Source organism: Lepisosteus platostomus, chromosome 6 (genome assembly GCF_059453375.1).
Source record: "Lepisosteus platostomus isolate fLepPlt1 chromosome 6, fLepPlt1.hap1, whole genome shotgun sequence".
Taxonomy (NCBI): domain Eukaryota; kingdom Metazoa; phylum Chordata; class Actinopteri; order Semionotiformes; family Lepisosteidae; genus Lepisosteus; species Lepisosteus platostomus.
Window position 1 is genome coordinate 35191811 of NC_142616.1, and position 20577 is coordinate 35212387.

The 20577-nt window shown below is 35.1% G+C and overlaps 1 protein-coding gene across 1 annotated transcript in view; it reads left to right on the plus strand.

Annotated features, from left to right (window-relative positions):
* The window catches only part of LOC148661626 (catenin alpha-3-like), a 600833-nt gene that overhangs the window by 343181 nt on the left and 237075 nt on the right, over window positions 1-20577 (plus strand). The window contains exon 9 of the mRNA XM_088635643.1: window positions 304-456. Within this exon, the coding sequence (XP_088491769.1) occupies window positions 304-456 (153 nt within the window). The remainder of the gene's footprint in view (window positions 1-303; window positions 457-20577) is intronic.

Consider the following 20577-nt stretch of genomic DNA (forward strand, 5'->3'; position numbering starts at 1 on the left):
GCATTCCATACTTATATGTATGAAAAGAGACGAAAGAAAACACAAAGTTTCAGCCAAAACGTTGTGTTTTCTTTCTTCTCTTTTCAGCATGGAATAAACCTATTACTTGTTCCTTTGCAGCCTTTGCATTCTGACGCAGCTACCCACCTGAAATATTTATATGTATGATGGTTGCAAAGTCTGATTAATGCTGTTCATCATTACAGAACACATAGTATTTTTTTATTAATGGATATTGAGTATTGTTTCAGAAGCACATGTGATCAGCTGTTTTCACTAAAGTAAAATAATATTGACTTGCAGTTGAGAAAGGCGATCATAGATCACATCTCCGACTCCTTTCTGGACACAACTGTCCCACTTCTGGTCCTCATTGAAGCAGCTAAAAAGGGAAAAGAAAAGGAAATCAAAGAATATGCAGCTATTTTTAGAGAACACGCCAACAAGCTGATGGAGGTAAGTTCAATGGCAAGAGCATCTAAGATATTTTCTTTCATTTTTCAAAACTAATGAAGCAATCAAGTATAATGGGAAACTGCCTTCAGATAATTATACAACTGGGCATTTTATCAAGAGAATGTTGACATTTGTTTCATGGTATCAAGGTAGGGGCTATTTAAGTTTAACAAACAATTTATTTTCAAAACAATTTCTGCCACCCTTCAATATAAAGGAATGAAACACATTTTGTAGTCTGATTAACTGAACCTAAATGGAAATTCATAAGGCACTGCTGATCATTTGGGTGCTGTCACATAACCTAAAATAAATGGTATTTTGTATTAAAATGGTTTTTTAATGTATATATGTATATTAATTAATAAATTTCATTTAAAATGTGAATTTAGTTTTAATAAAAACTTTGCTCACTTCTCAGAAGAAATGGGTAGAAGCTGACATAATCAATCTTATCTCATACTTATAGTCATCATTTAAAAAGTCTGATTTTTTTCTGTGACAAAGTTGACACTTATTCATTTTTTATTGCTTTTATTATTTATGTTGAATCTGTAATATCCATATTATAAGTACACAAGGAGAAATCCATAATATTGTCATGTTAAAAAAGTAAAAAAAGTGACTGTACAGATGCAGCCATTCAAAGTGCGCAGTACAGACACCGCAGTACAGATACCGCAGGTAAGATGACACGCGATACCGCGGTGCGTGATTGGTTGACCGACAGGGGCACTCGTGGTCCGTTGGTCTGTCGTAGAAAGACTTACTGTAAACGTCTTTACTGTGCCCGTTGTAGATATTGAATTTTACCACTGAAGGGAAATCTTAGTAGCTGAGCATAAAAAGAATAGGAGCATACTGTAACGCGTGTGAAGGCCATAAACGATATTAATTTTGGAACGTAAACATACAGTATATGGCTGGTCTTGGTACTTTAAAGAAAAAAATACACACCAGTATTCCATTTCTCCCTAAACATTGTAAGCTTCGAAGTCTTTAACTAACGTGATACCGGAGTCAACAAGCATACTTTTAGAATTTGATTAAAAGGGAATATAATATGGAATCGCGTATCTAAAGAATTTAATAACGGTATGATTATATCCGTGTACTGCTGCAGGACTGTGTAAGGCTGTTTCGCCTACCTGATCATGCGAGCTGTCTTGTAGCCTACTGGTCTAGGTGCGTGACTACCAACTGGCTGGTTGTGTGTTCGAATCCAGCTGGTGTTGGACTTTTCATTTTTATTTATTTATTTTTTAATCGCGTAACATAAACATATTACCGTATGCAAACTGTACTTTATACAGTATGTATATGTATATTTGATGTCTTAACTGTGCCCGTTTAATTGAATTAAAAAAAAATATTTAACACGAACATTAAGCTGTTTACATCTTCCGCCTGAGAACAGTCACCCGTTGCTACCCAACGCAGAATGGTGATTGGCTGACACTATCTGACACCCCGCTGATTGGAGAAAAAAGACGTGCTGGCGTGCTATACACACTACCAGGAAGAGGATTTCCTTCTATTCAAAACGTGTATTTTAAAAGTTTAAGAAGTAAAAACCTTACAGCGTACACAGATTTCTAAACTGATCAGGATCGTTATCTTTGTCTTATGCATAATAATGTTCACCGCTCTGTCCAGCAAATTAATAATAAACTTTATTTTATATAGCGTTTTAAACGAATAAGTAATTAGATTGCTCATAAACCTAATCACTTGCTTTTTCTTTTTATTTAGGCTCAGATTTCAACTATAGATCGTATTATTAATAACCATAATAACAACCAACCAACAAAAACAACCATATAAACATAATGGTGGTGCTGGACCTTCCAGTTTTATTTATTTATTTTTTAATCGCGTAACATAAACATATTACCGTATGCAAACTGTACTGTATACAATATGTATATGTATATTTAATGTCTTAACTGTGCCTGTTTAAGTATTGAATATTCATATCTAATTTTACCACTGAAGGGAAATCTTAACATAAACATACAGTATATGGCTGGTCTCGGTACTTTAAAGAAAAAAATACACACCGGTATTCCATTTCTCCCTAAACATTGTAAGCTTCGAAGTCTTTAACTAACGTGATACCGGAGTCAACAAGCATACTTTTAGAATTTGATTAAAAGGGAATATAATATGGAATCGCGTATCTCAAGAAATTAATAACGATATAATTATATTCATGTTGCAAAAGAACTGCAACGGACATAAAAACTCCCTTGCATGGTTTCATTACGACCAGAATCGGTCTTGAGATATTTTTAACTTGATTTACAGTATTTGAGAGGTATGTCTTAACACCGATACTACAGTGCTTAAGTACTGCTCACGTATATGTTTCTAGGTTTATATTATGCATTTCATACGGTCAAATTACTTTTGAGCAATAAGAAGCGAGAAACGGTATGCGTTTTACTTTCGTTTTGTGCTGGGACCCGTGGATTGATTAGAGATATCAAGTACATACAAGTCATTTTTTAAATGTTGTAGTTCGTCTTGAAAAAATGTTACGAGTACATCATCTATCAACAATTACACAGGTTCTGTTTCCATATTGCGGATTTTGGTTACGTAATATTATTTTCTAGATTTCACGTTGTGAATATGATGGGATGTCTGATGGGGTGTTTCTAAAAATCCATCCTCTGTAAAACGTCTTTTCTAGTTGTCCTGCATATGTATTCGCTAATGAAGCTGTGTGTTCTGAGCCTAGATCTCTACATTTCTGTATGAACCAGCTTAGAGGGCTAAAGACAGCTTGTGTTTAAATTGAGTGTAAGGCAATTTATGCTTCTAAAGTCATGGTCAGCATTTATCTTTGTACTGTGCTGTAAACTTGTTCTGTGCCAAGTCACATTATTTTATAGCGTTTTTAAAGCGTTATCAAATACGGTGTTACTGTAGTTTACTGAGTCCCATGTCACATGGTCTGTGATTGAAACCTGTAAAACCGGTTTAATTCATCACAGCCAGCACTCTTCAGGTGTGAGGGTCTTCTGCTCAGAATGAAACGCTAAAATGTTTGTGTATATTCTAATGGTAGTGGGGGCGGGGTGTGTGGGAACAGGTTTGGTTGAAACATTTTCTCTGAAAGCATTTTCTTCGCAGTTTAACCGATCTTGTTACAGCATGTTACAGTTTACTATTATTAACCATATTAATTTTAAGTGCTTAATGTAAAATCTTGTAAAAATATATTTTCATTGTTCAAATATACATTAAGTCTGACTATCATATAATAAGTTAAATACAAAACTAAAGAAAAAATAGGGTTAAATATAATTCAAAATATTTTGCTAACAATGTTAACTGTTTATGAATAATAAAATGTATTAACTAAGGAGTAGGATGGCACAGTTGTTAGTATGTTTTTTTTTTTTTAACCCAATCTCCGGGAAACCATTAGTACGATGGTGGATCGGAGATTCTCAACCCTTGCTGCGTACGACTGGAAAAGAATTCGTGATCGGATCAACGAAATGCTTCGTAGGAGGAGGCGGTCTTTTCCTCTTGTCTGTCCACAAACAAAACATTCCTGTTAGACAAGAGGAATTGAAAAAAAAACAATGTTGTCAATGAAAACCGGTGTGTGTGTCTCTCCCTGCTGGATGTCCCTCTCACAAACTGCTGAATGAATAAAATAATTTTATTGAAAACGAGTTTGCGATTGTCTGGTCTTTAAATTCTGGAGATACGCGATTCCATATTATATTCCCTTTTAATCAAATTCTAAAAGTATGCTTGTTGACTCCGGTATCGCGTTAGTTAAAGACTTCGATGCTTAAAATGTTTAGGGAGAAATGGAATACTGGTGTGTATGTTTTCTTTAAAGTACCGAGACCAGCCATATACTGTATGTTTAAGTTCCAAAATTAATATAGTTTATGGGCTTCACACGCATTGCATTATGCTCAGGCACTAAGTAAAAGGAGATGCTTCGTATTGCTTGACTAATTTTAAAAACTAAGTTATAAATATAAAAATTGCAGGCGCTGCTCTGGTGCGTCGGCTCCTACACAGTGCCTGTCTGCCGTAAGCGTTACAATATACATACAGTACCCAACACTGCTTGTACCCATCTGTCATGCAAATAAAACACCTTGAATTGAATTGAATTGAGGGGAGAAGGGGGGGATACTAAAGCCAATACTGGCTCAATGGGCTTTGACGTGCTAATGCGTTGGTTTAACGGTCCGGGTGTGGCAGGCTTCCAATGTCAACTCGACTCGATTAGAAGACAATGAACGTATTTTAGCCCTAAATGAATTAATAGCAAACATGGTTTACATAAAATACATTTTTCCAAGAAAGTTTATAATAATACGATCTATAGTTGAAATCTGAGCCTACTTTAAAAATAAAGGAAAAGCATTTTCAGAGAGCAATCACGCTGTGTTTATGTAGAAAAAGTGATTAGGTTTATGAGCAATCTAATTACCTATTCGCTTAAAACGCTATATAAAATAAAGTTTATTTAGAGATGAATGATCAGTGTCGCAGTTTAAATAATGTGAGTCAGGAAACTAACACAGCGCCACCGGATTTAATGACGCAATAAAAACGCTATAAAATAATGTGACACAGTACAGCACAGTACAACAATACTGACCATGACTTTAGAAGCATAAATTACCTTACACTCAATTTAAACACAAGCTGTCTTTCTGTATGAACCTCTAAGCTGGTTCATACAGAAAATGTAGAAATGCATTAGCCTGATCATGATTAAAAAACACATAATTAAACACGCGTTTGCGATTTAAATCAGAACACGATTTAAATCAATATAAATGTTTATATTGTAACGCATACTGTCCAGCCTCCATTTCTCTATAAAAATTTACTGTTGCACACACACACACAATAGAAGCAGGAACCGCTGTCAGAAGGGAAGATATATTCAAAATATCGCAAATATCGATCATGTTGCGATATTTTGAAATATAAAAGTCAATTGATTGTCCATAATATCGCTTACCTATTTTTTCGAAGAAATGTTTGTTAAAATAAAAGTCCAGCACCAGCTGGATTCGAACACACAACCTGCCAGTTGGTAGTCACGCACTTAGACCAGTAGGCTACAAGACAGCTCGCATGATCAGGTAGGCGAAACAGCCTTACACAGTCCTGCCGCAGTACACGGATATAATCATACCGTTATTAAATTCTTTAGATACGCGATTCCATATTATATTCCCTTTTAATCAAATTCTAAAAGTATGCTTGTTGACTCCGGTATCACGTTAGTTAAAGACTTCGAAGCTTACAATGTTTAGGGAGAAATGGAATACCGGTGTGTATTTTTCCTTGTGATATTTTAAGCTCTAGTTGAATGATAGGTGTCGCATTTTAAATCATTTTCGTAGCTAGAAATTATGAAACGCCCTGTTAAAAGCAAGGAAGTTTTTATGCCCCGTTGAAGTAAAACAAAATGCCTGACAAAGTATGGCTTGGACAGATTCCAAGTGCTTGTACAAATGTGCTAAAGAAATTATACTTTGAGTATACAGCTTGTCCAAAGTCATCCATTATTAATACTATTAGTAATATCTTCAGTAAAGGCTTTGATGCATAAATATTTCTGATAAAGGTAGGTTGTGTACTTCTGTCCAACTGAGCAATCTTGCTTTCATAATATATACCAACATCTTAATGACTGATGATTAACATACTGTAATACACAGTTCAAAATTAAAGGCTCAAATGCTGTACATGAGAGGTTAAGCTCCCCCTGGCGGTTTTACAAGGCGACGCCGGATAGTTAGTCACGTGACACACGTGACACGCGTGATACCGCGTGATACTGTGACACGCCCACCGGGGTATGCCGCGAAATACCTCACCCATTTTGAATGGCTGCATCTGTATGTGGATATCACTGTAAAATTATCATCATTTATAATTATATATATAGTTTATCATTCATTTATAAAGGACACTGATTTTCTTTTGTACTGATAACATAAAACAGTAGGAGGGCTAGGAAAATAATTACATTTGGCAAAATTCCTATAAAAAGCACCATCCCATTATTAAATACCTAATGCACCACAAATTACATGCATACTAATATATTATCAATGGATTGAATTAAATATTTATTATCTTAGTTTCTACCTTTAGCTTTAGCATTGTTATGAATGAACAAAGTTTAAGCAGAACCAAAGGTCAAATTCATTTTCTTGTCTAATCCACCTATACTCTATCCATCCATTTTCCAATGTATTTTCCAATTCAAGATCGCAGAAGAGACTGAGCAATGGGTGCAAGGCAGGGTACACTCTGGACGGGACACCAGTCCATTGCAGGGCAAACAGACACAAATACAGACATACTGTACACATAGTCACACCAGGGACAATTTTCCCAGAAGTCAGTGACCTTGCCAGGTCTTGCCAGGTAGTGTGGGACGAAACCAGAGCACCTGGAGAAAATACATACCTGTACAAACTCCACACAGACAGCACCCCAGGTCTAAAATTGAACCACCACCAATGCTGTTGATTAATTTTCACTTTTAGTTTATGGTTTAGTACTTTACTTCATACCCACATACTGCATCTTGTATAATATTCTCTATTATATTTTGGAATATTTCATGTACTTTTTTTTCCTAAAAATCCTGTGCTTTTAGTTTCCCTTTGAAGTTAGTAAATATAAATCTATCAAAATGAAATATTAAAAGATAGTGTTTGAATGATCTTAAGATATAAATATAGTATGTATACTGTATGTTTTAGAAATACTTCTCATTCTACTTAGCCTCAGGTGTCTGATGAATGTTGTGTGATTTCATGACATTGTTTCTTAGGTGTCATTTTTAATTTTAAACTGATATGAATCTATTTTCTGTTTTATTTAATATTTTCCTGTGAATAATACCATTAGATTAGTGCTTATGCTGTCATTCATTTACATTAAGCTGTTGGCTGGGGTCAAGGATTACAGTACATTGGCATTTTTGAGACATCCTCAAATGTGAATTTATAAAACATCATAAATTAGCTTGTTATAGAATCATTTTTCTTTTTTTTAGTTCTTGTTTGTTTTATGTGACAATTATTCAAATACAGACATATTTTTCAAGCTGTCACACACCTGGATACCATTTCTTAGTAAACTCCATTTAGTTAAAAGTAGCCATAGTCTCTTTTTATTTCACTTAGGAACTTATTTAAATATAGAGAAATTGAATGCTGATAACATAATTTATTTTAATTCTGTTTTAGTCAGTATAGTGTTGTGAAATGAGGAAAATATGAAGCTATTTCATTTTCTGCATTGTATTTCACTATCAGATCACTACATTTTTAATCAATCATGAATGTTTTAAAACAACAAAAAAACATCAAAATTATATACTGTATATATCTTTGTTGGTAGGGATAAATTAATCAAAGACCTGTGTTATCAAATAAGACCTCGTGTTGAAAAGCGTATTTGTGATGACAAACCAAGGAAGATACAGCACACATATTCCCTGATATGTAAGAGAAGCTCGTTGTTATATTTAGTATTAGTAAATCCCAAGTTGTGTAATCACACTTTAACCGTTTACAGCATCACAGTAACACAATTGAGTGCTTCCTATTCCGTCCACCAGCCAGTAAGAGTTAACAAGGGTGCTACATGAAGCTAACATTATGCACAATATTTCTTTCAAATTCAGAAAATGAACCTGAAACTATTCAGACTTTAATTTTGGTGTCAAAGTGAAATTCAGCGCACACTTGCAGGTTTTTCCTGCAAAATGTACAAAATGTACTGTAATACGTTAAATACATGTATGGTTGTATTTGATATTTTTGTTAATATAAAAAAGTAAAATATATTTACTCATCCATCCATTTCCTAGCCACTTCATCCAATTCTGGGTCACAGGGGTGCCAGGGCCTGTCTCTACAAGCAGCCCATCACAGGGCACACACAGACATGCGTACAATTTTCCCAGAAGCCAGTTCACCTATCAGTATGTCCTTGGTCTGTGTGAGGAAACTGGAGCACTCAGAGGAAACCCATGGGAATGCAGGGGGAACATACACCTCAGGTCCAGAATTGAACCCGGGGTCTCAATGCTGAAAGACAGCCATGTTAACCACTCCACTTCTGTGTCAGCAAACTGACTTTATAATAAATATAAAACATTTTTTCAAGCATATAATATTCTGCTATGCAAATACTGTAGTTCCTAAAAGCCTTTTTATTTAGAAATTGCTACTTTTGTTTTAGTCTTCCTTCAGTTTGTAATGCCATTATGATGTGATCCTTCCATTAATTTTCTTTCTAGTCTAGACATTTTCTTCTTGTTATAGGTTCAATGGATTGCAATAAATCCACGAATTAATTGAACCGCTTAACTCCTCAAAACAAAAGCTACAATGATGTTTTGGTTGTTGAAAAATAACTTCAGGTCCAGCTGATGTTTTGCATTTTATTGCGATTGATTAAGGGCTGTCTAAATTAAGACTTTTCTATAATTCTTTTCCCAGTTAGCTCAATGGTATTCTTTATTTCAGAGAATGAAACACAGATATACATGGATTTTTTTATGTTTCATCAATAGAATAAAACCTCTCGAGAAAATTTAAATTGGTCCGATGACGTTATCTCCCCTGGGGATCCCTAGAAAACTCATGGTACTCCTGCGCATGTCTCCCTGATTGAAACTTTCTTCCTGAAGACATAACAAAAACTCTGCTTTGGACTGGTATTTAAGCACAGATTAATGTCTAACTTGAGTCTTTAGAACTGCATTTTTCTAGAAGAGGAAACCACACACATCTGACCACAGGTCTATGTGCTACATAGGCATAACCTTTTTGTACTGCAAGTCAGTAATGGAAGGATCAGAATCTGACATCTGATAATGCTCAGTCCCACAAAACCCCAGTTATAGACATGTTGCAAAAATTCATGGGATCTTTACTCAGTTGGAACTGGATAGTAGACTTTGTATAAATAAGTCTGTCAGGTGACAGACACCATCAAATTGAGTATTCAGCTGCTGGGGCACTCAATTTAAATGTTGACTATTTCAACATTTCAACTATTTTGACTATTTACGAATTCCCCAACTAACTGTATCATATCATGACAACAGGGCTGCAGTAATCATGACAACAGTAATCTCTGCTAAACACAGCAAATTTGACTTTCTGGTTTCACATTCTTTTTCAAACTATGTAATTAATCATGTTGTTACAAGTAGCTTTTAGTGTATGATACATACAGTATGCAGCTTGTCAGTTAAGGTTACTTTTCACTTTGCTGTGGTGAATCTTATTAAATCAAATTATTGAAAAATTAGTATTAAATGATTTTTCATGCTAAAAGAAAAAGCATGAGGAATAAAATGTGAAGGACATCACTTATATTTTGAAAATTCCTATTTAAAAATATATTTCTGGAAATGTATTATTATTATTATTTGTCTTTACTCAGCTTTCTTTTGTGCAAACATTCTGGATATCATGATTTAATAAACATGGTTACTTCCGTAGATAGCTCTTTCTATAATTGATCTTAAATCGGCTTAAGTCCCTGTGCACAGCTGCAGTTTTGCCTAATTCCTGCGTCTGCAGCCTAGAAAGGATCATAATTAAACCAAAGACCAGACATTGCTGGATCAAGCAGCTTTATCATTTTGTCCCCTGTATTGTATATTTGACAATTTTTCACTCAGTTCGTTAATTGTGCAGTTCATTTAAACCAGTTTTTGTCTGATGTTCTAAGACAGAAAAGAACCTCATTTAATGATCTTGCACAATTGAAATGCAAGTGTGCATGCGAGTTTGGTACATAATGGTAAATTTATTTTTCACTGTAACATGGTGTTGAAAACTGTTTTTATAAAAAAAACAGCACTGCCTGTGAGTAAGCAACTGAAGTGTCCTCAATAAGATTTTCTCATGATGAGTTTTCGTTTCTGTACGCAAGTCTTCATTTATATTTCAAAGTAACTAAGATATACAATATCATAGAGTAGTGAGAGGTGCTACCAACTAAGCACATTATGAATAGAGAACACCAGGATTATGTGATGAATTAAAGAACAGCAATGAAAGAAAAAAAGAAAGTTTAAAAAGATCAAACTTGTATTTTTTTTAAAAAGCTTTGGGAAATCTTGGGATTTACCATTTGGTAGTACCGTATGGACATTTTTCACAAAATATTCACGTCATTTCTAATTACACTAAAAAAAGAAACAGTATAATGACACAGCTATGGGATAAAATGCATGTGTGTATTTGCCAGTGAGTGACCGACAGATTATCAGTGATAATACAAAATAAGGGCTTTCTACAGGTACGTAGAGGGTAGTGAACAAATTCACCTGTTTATAGCCATAACTGTCACAATTCTGTTGGATCAGAATACTTCTTGCGTTTTGATAAAATAGAAAATCAGAATTCTAAGAATTGGTAGATCTTAAAAAGAGGATGTAGAAAAAAAAACATCTCATGATTTGTTAATTCTTGCTAATTCATAGATGACAGATGTGCTGCAGTGAGATAAAACACTGACTGTTTTCAGCTTTTCTTAATCCTAAGAGCCCTGCTAAGCAATGGTGCCATTGTGGCATAATTGTTTCCAGTAATATGATTGAGCACACATTTGATATATAAAAATGTATTTGAAATGGTTTATGGGACACAACAATACAATGTTCTGAGAGTCAGCTATATAATTGTAAAAAAAATGTATTTCTGTTAGCCTTCCTGCACTTCATAGTCTTAATAACTAAATATTTTTGGCTTTGTACAATGTGATGCATTTGGTGAACCATTTGTGATTTAGAACCTGTGTTGCTATAAATGCAAAGCCAGATCTTCTTTATTTATTATTTTTGATTACCTCCATGTTTTTTTGTAAATACAATGTACAAAGCCCATATCTCCAATCTAGTTCTTCTAACTCACAAATCCAAGTGGCAGCAAATAGTACCTTGTTATATTCATACAATCATGCATTCTAGTTATGGAATCATTTAACCATGTATTGACAGCTATATAGCAATTGTTGATTTGAGCTACTGTTACATACTGTGTATTCATGATTGCTGGATTTGTAGTTTTTACTGTTCTCTGTTCAATGCTTACTCTCCTATGGGCAGAGCAGGATACAAGAATGGAATACAAGGCAAATGGTTCAATAGTGTGCATAAATCGTCTTTATCCTTGTTTACTAGTAGGGTTATAACAGTGAGGTGATTGACAATAGAAATTGTTTAAAGAGGAATAAAGAGTTAAATAATTGTCCATTTCAAATACAATAAAACATAATCTGATATTATTGAGGTAAATATAAAAGCTTGTATAAATCTCAGGGGTGTATTTTTAAGCAGTGTAGTGTAAAATAAAGAAAATACTGTATGCATTAATGTTCAATTTCAATTAATCATAAAGTCTGTAGATGTGATATACAGTATATGTGTGTGTGTGTGTTTAAATACAGTTCTATTAATAAAAATGTGTATCCATTTTCTAAATATCTAAAATATCTATTGCTTTTTAAATTGTTTTAGAATGTCTAGGAGTTACAGAATTTTATTAAATAATGGTAAAGATCTCAATCTCAAAAAGCATGTCAGCAAATTACAATTATAGCATTTATATGTGTTGTCAAACCATTGATATTGATCATCAGTCAACTGCAAATGACATTAATTTGCACCTACAATACTTTATGGTTAATCTGTTTTACGCTTTGAATTGTAAAGCATTAACTATCATTATACTCTGTAATGAACAGCAACAGAAGGAAATAATTTTGAGGGCTTCATGTAAAAGCCAATGCAATAGAATAGTTTCTTTTTCTTCCTTTGTTCCTTGTTGCATTGCTGACTCTCATTCAATTCCATTCTCATTGGAGCCAATTTCCTTCAATCCTTCAAGAAATGCCTATATGAGTTCCTGGGCCAAAAACAACTAGTAATGAAAGAAGCAAGAACCACTGCATGGCATCCTTTTGTCTATAACTATATACTTGCACTCATGTGTTATTGTGTTGCAAGAACATTTGGCTTGCTTCTTAGTGGGACTGACAGTGTGTTGACTAGACAGTACCACTGCTTATTAATAGTTCTTTGGACAGAGATAAAATATGTGACATCAGGCCTTGGTGCAATACGCACTGTTAGAAGTTCAAAAACACATCATTTTTTAAATGGCATCTCTGCACCATGGACCCAAATAACATCTATCAAAATCTGCTTTAAAGGTTTGTTTCAGACAATCCACATTATGGCCAAACATAAAAATGTAAGCCATTTCCTTGTGTTTGAAATGTACCTTCATATTACATAAAGATAAAGAAATGACCAATGTCATTTAAAAGGCATTTTATGTTCTTAATTCCTAGTGGCTCCAATTATTTTTGACAGCATATGTAAGCCGTATCTGAAATTCACAGTTAAAGGATGATCTCACAGTGAAATGGTCACTTTTTCATTCATATTGACAACAAAATAGTGGCCTGGGGGTTTATGTGTCTGTTACCTGACAAAGAAGTGGTGTTGAAACAACCTGCTGAGACACCTGTTAGACTGCTTCTAATTTAGTCATTCAAGCAAGGGAAACAACATGAACACCTCAGCTGTCTGGACAAGGACATTTCCCATCAACAAGTCACACAGTACTCCAAAGGTCTCTTTTCTCTTCCTCTATAAGCATCCTTTTCTCGTATACTTTAAGCAGTTGTCTGGCTTAAGGCAAAGAAGGGTGAAAGATAATGAATGCTCTGAGCTTGAATAAGCTCAGATGTGTCTGTCTGGTGCAAATGGGGACAGGACATGTCAAGTTTGCAATTCTGACTCAATATAAAATGTTGAAAAGTGGCACACAGGCTGTCTTTTTGTTGGCTCTTGTGGAGATGTGGCTGTTATATTTCAACTGCATGTTGTCTTGTTCCTAGAGTTAATGGAGGACTGGGGCCAGTGTACTTTCAGACTTTTAAGGATAGCCAAGGTTAGTCTTATGCCAGTAACCACATATTTTCTAGTGTCATTTTGCTTTTCAAAATTGCTAAATGTTTACAAATGTATTTATATTTACATTACCCAGCTAACAACAACATTTCTCTCAATCATATCTTTTTTATTGTGCCATTATGTTAAATGATCATGACTGCCACTCAGGGAATGAACACCAGAGAAATAAAGATTTGTAACATTGTTCAGCCACTCTACCATTGATGAGATTTTAAACTGTCAATGGTACAGCTTTGAAGGTGCACTATGGTAGTAGTTATTTTTTGTTTGCTTCAATTAGTTCAGTTTACTATTATGTTAACTTATATTATTTGAGTGTACTTTAAATGTTCAGTTTTAGAACTTCTTGAAAATTAAAAACACTTACCCTAACCACAGGCAATGATATAATTTTCATGATTTAGGTTTGCTTTTGCTAAGGAAAGAATGGATGAGCCTACTTAATAATACTTCCATTCAGTAGAATTAGATCTGTTTTGTGAAAAAGAATCCCTCTTTTTTTCAGCATAATGTTTCTATGAGGAAATCTTTTATCTGCTGCAAAAGTCCTGATCATCTACTCAAAGAAGGTTAAACTGCCAGCCCTCCATTGTTGTCCCACTAACCCACAAATAAATAAGCACTTATTCTGTCAATCATATCTATTCCACCATCCCTTAACACCAGACTAAACACTACTCTTACACTTGACTAACCTGCTACATTGCAAAATCTGTTGGCCATTTGAGTACAATTCACAGGCTAGAGTAAATAAGGAGCCCTGGGACAGATTATGACCATGGGACAAGGTACTCATGCATCTTTGAGTCTGAATAACAATCTTAATGTTGGGGCAAATTGATACAGTGTGATTCTGGACCCATGAATTGTGTAGAGGTTTAGAACTCAAACTGGCAAAAATGATTAAGCACAGTTTCTGGGGTGTGGTGTCATTGACATTTACTTATGAAGAGCTTAAACTTATTTATAAAAGCCTAAATTTTAGTTAGTGTGTCACACTTACGTTTTAGAGACATCTCAGGAAGCATTTTCCTCAGACAAATTCTAAGGGCCAACAATTCCACAGATGTTGCGAACAGAAAATTAAACATTCAGGCAAAAATAAAACCTATACCTGTATACTGTATTAACAACAGCAACATATAGATAAGTGTGTTTGCATGTGTCTGCATTTTAATACAGTATATACTGTATAGACAGTACGGATCAGAGTTAAATAGACAGTATTTGCTTGTGTTATTTTACTTTAATTTACTACTAGGTGCTGTTTAGTGGTTAAAATTGCTGCCTTACAGTGCTGGGGTCCTGGTTTCAAATCTTGTAAGTATCTTGATGGACTGGCCTCCCAGCTTGGATTTATCCTGCCTCGCATCCATTGCTAGCCTCCAGCTCCCCTGCAACCCTGTATAAAGTAGCTAGAAAATGGATGGATGAAAGGATGGATACATAGACTATACATCTATAGTTATATTTTCTTAATTGAAAATATAAAGCTATTGGCATTATTGGTTCCTTAATTTTTCAGTATCTAATATACTGTACTGTACATATAGAATATACACCTTATGAATTAAATATCAATAATATAAGTGTAATGTTTGATACCCTTATGACAAAAATCTAGAGCTGGGGTCTTAACCTGGGGGTCCCAGGGGTTTTGGACAATAGGCAACAGAGACAGAATCAACCAAAGGTTAACACACACACTAGGGCGGTAAACAGGACAGGTACATAGGTTCAGGGTGGTTACACATCAAAGGACAAAAACAGAGGTAAAGAATTAACTATTATATACACCTGCATGGTTAAGACTATTTACATTAGCAGGATGACTTAGTGGTCACTATGTGAGCCCACAGACCATCCCCCAGCTCCACACCCTGTCTGCGGTGCGCCCAGTAATTTAATTTACATTAATTTTTATTGAGTTGGAAACGACTGCATTTATATTAGTAGCACTTTTTTCTTTTGCACAACGTAGTCATGATTAGCCTAGCTATGGAGCATTTTTTTAATATGTGGCACTGGAAGAGTGAAAGCTAAAGATAATGTGGAGAAACACACAGCAGAAAACTTTGAACAGAAAAAAACGAAGAGAATGAGAAAATACGACTAAAAGTACCAAAAGTACAAATGAACGCAGACAAGTGATGGAGAGGATGCACAACCTCTATGTGTGGTTTGTGGCGAAGTGTTGGCTAAGGAAAGCCTCAAGCCCTCCAGACTGCTATGCCACTTGCAGACCAGACACTCGACCTGGCAGTCTAAACCTGTTGAGTTTTTTTAACGAAAGCTACAGGAGCTAAGAGGCCAACAATCTACCCTCCAAAAAGCCACCACTTTGAACCAGAAGGCACTTCAGGCATCTTTCATCATAGCTAACTGGATTGACAAAACTGGGAAGCCACACACATTAGGTAAGACTTTTTTCTTGCTGTGTCCTAAGGAAACAGTTTCAATCATGTGTGGGAAAAGTGCTGCAGAGCAGCTAGCATTGGTACCAGTGTCAAATGATACCATGTCTAACTGCATTGGGCATATGGCAAGAGACATGGAAGAGCAGGTAATCGCTAAAATCTAGTGTGTATTTTTCTTTACAAGTTGATGAGACCACTAATGTCTCCGGAGATGCACAAATGCTTGTTTCCTCCAGATTTGTTGAAGAGGGAGAAATTAGTGAGGATTTTTTGTGCTGTCGTCCTCTTCCCAAGCGTACCACAGGCGATCAACTTTTCGTTTGCTGGACACATATGTACGTGAACATGAAATTGCCTGGATCAAGTGGGAATCTGCTCAGACGGTGCACGAGCTACAGTATGGCTGGCAAACACAGTGGGCTAGTCACAAAAGTACAGGCTGTTGCTCCATTCGCTTTGTGGATGCTTTGTATGATTCATAGTATGATTCATAGTCAAGCCCTTGCAGCTAGGAAAATGTCCCCAACAACTCAAACAAGTAATGGATGAAGCTTTTCATACTGTAAATTCCAAGACCAGTGCAACAAGCTCACGACTTTTCAAGATTCCCTGTCAAGGGAGCAGAACATCATCAACTGTTGTACCACAGCGAAATACAATGGCTGTACAGGGGTAATGTACTGAGTCCCCTTTACAAGCTCCGAGATGAGGTGAGAGCATTTCTATTGGAGAAAAAGTCCCTGCTAGCTGCTAAATTTTCCGACAACAAATGGCTGGCCTATCTGGCTGATATTTTCAAACGTCTTATGGGACTGCAAGGGAAAAACACATCTGTCTTCTCTCTCTCCGACAAATTGAAGCTTGGATCAGAATACTTATGGCAAACTTGGCTGGACGACGAGAACTTTGAGGCTTTCCCTGCACACAGAGTGTTTGAACGACAACACTGTTTTAAAGGCTGACCTGTGTGTGCTTATTCGGGCTCATCTTGATGGAATGAGAACACAGTTTTGGGAGACTTTTCCAGAAAATGGGGCACTGTCAAATGGGGAGACAGACAAATGGATAAGGAATCCTTTCTCTGCAAAGCAGAGGAATGGCTCTTGAAAGAGAGGAGTCATTGATTGATCTGACCACTGATTTGGCCCTGAAGCAAAGGTTCATGGAGAGGCCTCTGGCTGACTTCTGGATTTCAGTACAAACTGAATTTCCAAGACTGAGTACTTTGGCACTGAAAAAACTTGTCCCCTTCGCATTGACATTTCTGTATGTCTGGATTTTCTGCACTTACTTACCTTAAAAACTGTCTCAGTGTAGAAGATGATCTGTCTTTTCCTGAGCCCTACTAAGCCGCATCTGGAACACCTCTGTGCATCAATGTAGGCAACGTTACAATTTTTAAATCTGTGTGTGTGGAGGGGGGAGGGGGGGTCACAAAATATTTTTAACCCCTAAAAAGTTTTGCACTCGCAAAAAGGTTAAGAACCCCTGATCTAGAGCATTTTCACTTTGCTGGAGAGATTGCTGAAAGTATTGCATTATTAGCATTTTTCTCTCTTCACTAATTGCTGAACATCCAATCGCTGTACGGTAATACACAGTTTCTTAGTGGTGCATGACTGGACAGCAAATTTCATCTCCCACTTTGCAGCGAATTGATTAGGGCGAATCCCTTATTCTTTCATATGATGTTTTGATACCACTTGTGTTTACTCACAAAAATGTTTGCACTACAGCACCTGTCCTGTAACCCAGATTTAATTTCGTTCTTTGGTTTACTGTAATAAATACAAATTACAATAAAAGAGTAATGGAAAATTACAGTAGTTACAACATATTTATGCTTTGATCTCCTATCATTAGTTCTGAGTACTGTACCTATCCAAGCTAATGTATATTGTCATTTAATCTCATTTAATCTCCATCACACCATTGTACCTTCTCCCTTCATTGTGAACACAAATATCCCTTTACTGTTGTTGTTTTGAGTTTTATTTTCTAATAAGAGAAAGTATAAACCTGTAGGGCTCATTCATTTAAAACACCAGGCTGTTATACTGTAAGTGTATTCTTCAGTAGATGAAGTCAATTATAGTGTTTAAATTAACTACAGTGACTTGGCTGTAAAAAACAGAATAATGTTTGTGAATTTTGAAAATTTGAACCAGATATTGACTTGAGTTTTTATGTATTTAAATTGAGGTCTATTTGATTTGACTAGAGAAGAGCAGGAAGGTTTCAGTTCAGTTAATCTCTCACCTTTTACGGACATAATTTTCATCGACTTTGCTGACTATAAGAGGATGATATGGATAAGCCTGCTGCCAAAGCTGTTTTAGACTCAAGCATCTTTTTTGGAGTCTGAATGGTCTAAGTCTCTTTAAAAAATATAAAATACTTCTGCAAACTGTTGAGGTTTTCAGCATGGGATGACTTTACTAGCATAATGTACAGTGATTTCTTCTTTATTGATTTGTGAGTGATTGGCCAGCTACAGTACACGCTACACAAAATGTTAAAAAAATGTGGAAATAAAAGTATTACAAATGCAGGCATTAACATATACTGTACATCACCTTAGTGGAATCAGTTCTTACTGTGTTTTAATGCATTAATGCTGTGTTTTATTTTTTGTTTTTCTACTTGCTTTGCATTGTTCATTTTGATTATAGTTCTGTGTTTCACTGATTAAGTGTTATGCAAGAGCAATTGAATTAAATTGCATAGTATTTAATTCTAAATATGACTTTTAGCTTTTGAAATTCATTGGTGAAACAGCTGTAACAATCTCAATACTGTACATGTAACTGTCTTGTTGTTTCCAGTTTTTCTGACCTGTAACATAGTAAACACAGTGTCAAAGAGGTTTATCACAGGAACAATCAAACTTTGTTGTTTTCAATGTCTGTGTCATCATATTTGGCACAGAAAATAATAGCTCCTGCTAAAACTAATCCAGAGTGAATCAGAAAAGCAAGGCAGGTTATTATCTCAGTCCTAGGGATTTACAATTCATTTGTTACAAAAACTAATTTATCAGGTATTATGGATGATCTTGTTCCCTGTTCCTGGTTTCAAGAGAATCATTAGATGCAGCAAATGTTTTTTTTTTTAAGAACAAAACAACTAGTGTGACAGAAAAAAGGCCTTATTAACCATACAGCAAACACAATTCTATTTAAAAACAATCGACTAGTGTTGAACATAAATATTGTAACTTTTAAATTGCATTATTTTGTGTTTTGAATTATAGGAACTACAGTTTATTTCTGGCAGACATGTACAGTATATTGTCACACTGGTTAAACAGCAATTGAAGAATGTATCTTTTTTTATTTTTGCCTATGCATATTTTCCTAGAGTGAATGACTTGGTTACCAAACAGTATATAAATAAATCACCTGTACTCAAAACAAACATCTACCAGAACATTACATAAAGTTTTTATTTATATTTGAATAAATTATGTAGAACATATATTTCACACTCCTACGTTTTTCAAATTTATCCAGTTCTTTATTCAGTTTAGTTGTCTAGAAAGCAGATTGTTAATTTTATTATCCAGCAAGAGGTGTAGCTGCACAGATACAAGATTCTTCCCCCCTAAATTTCTGCTCTGTGTTAAGTACATTCTTTCCAGAACAGTTACCTTCATCTCTCTCTCCCACCTACCTTGTGACTTTCCGTGGCAGCAAAGGTTGACAGTAATCTGTAATTACAGCATTAAATTTCTTGACAGATTAGCAGAAATACAGTAATTAAAAAACAGCTTTTGATTACTGTGTGATTTTATAAATCTGTAAACAGCTGGTATTACCAAATTTGTATGATTCTCCATTCAATCCTAGAGTGAAATGTGACATTTTAACTGTTTTAACTTCCATGGTAAGCTAAAAAGTACAAGAATTTCAATGTGAAAACACTTCAATCCGATCCTGGAAAAGACTTTGAAGGATAATAACTGTGTTATGTACTATATTAATTATTTTTACTACTAAATTGCCATTTTACACCTACATGTTTATTTATTTTATTGCTACAGAATTTAAATGTATATAGTTACTATATGTAGTACAACCCCTGTAAATACTTCTTTAAAACTATGTAGGAAGTAGCATTTCTTTGTTTAAACGTGTCTGCATTTACAATTGTAGGCAGCGAACCTCACCATCTCCTACATTAAAACTAACTTTGGACACACCAATGTAAAGTAGATGCTATTTTGAAGACTTATCAATTCAACCATCTAAATGGCACATTCTAAACATTCCCTTGGGTCAGAGTGATGATTAAAGAGAGAACTGCACTCTTTTTAAAAATGATAAAAGGAAAACAAAGGGCCCTGTATATAGAGGCTGGCAGAGGGATAGAAAGATTGATTGCACTCAAATTCTGAGTCAATCAAATACGGCAAAACACTGAAACAGTTGGGCTAAATGATAAACTGGTGTGTAGAACAGCAGCTGCCAAGGGATTTTTTATTTAAATTATTTAATCTTGCAAAAACAAAACACCTCAAGATGCCACATTTCATTTTCACTGTGCTCTAGGCTATAGAACAGCCAGTGGGAGAGGAAAACAATGCAAAATTAATAAATATGCCCAACTTAAAGTGCACAGTTATACAAGCAAAAATAACAATCCTCCTAAATGGCAATTTTGTCATTTGACTTAAGTTTAAGAAAC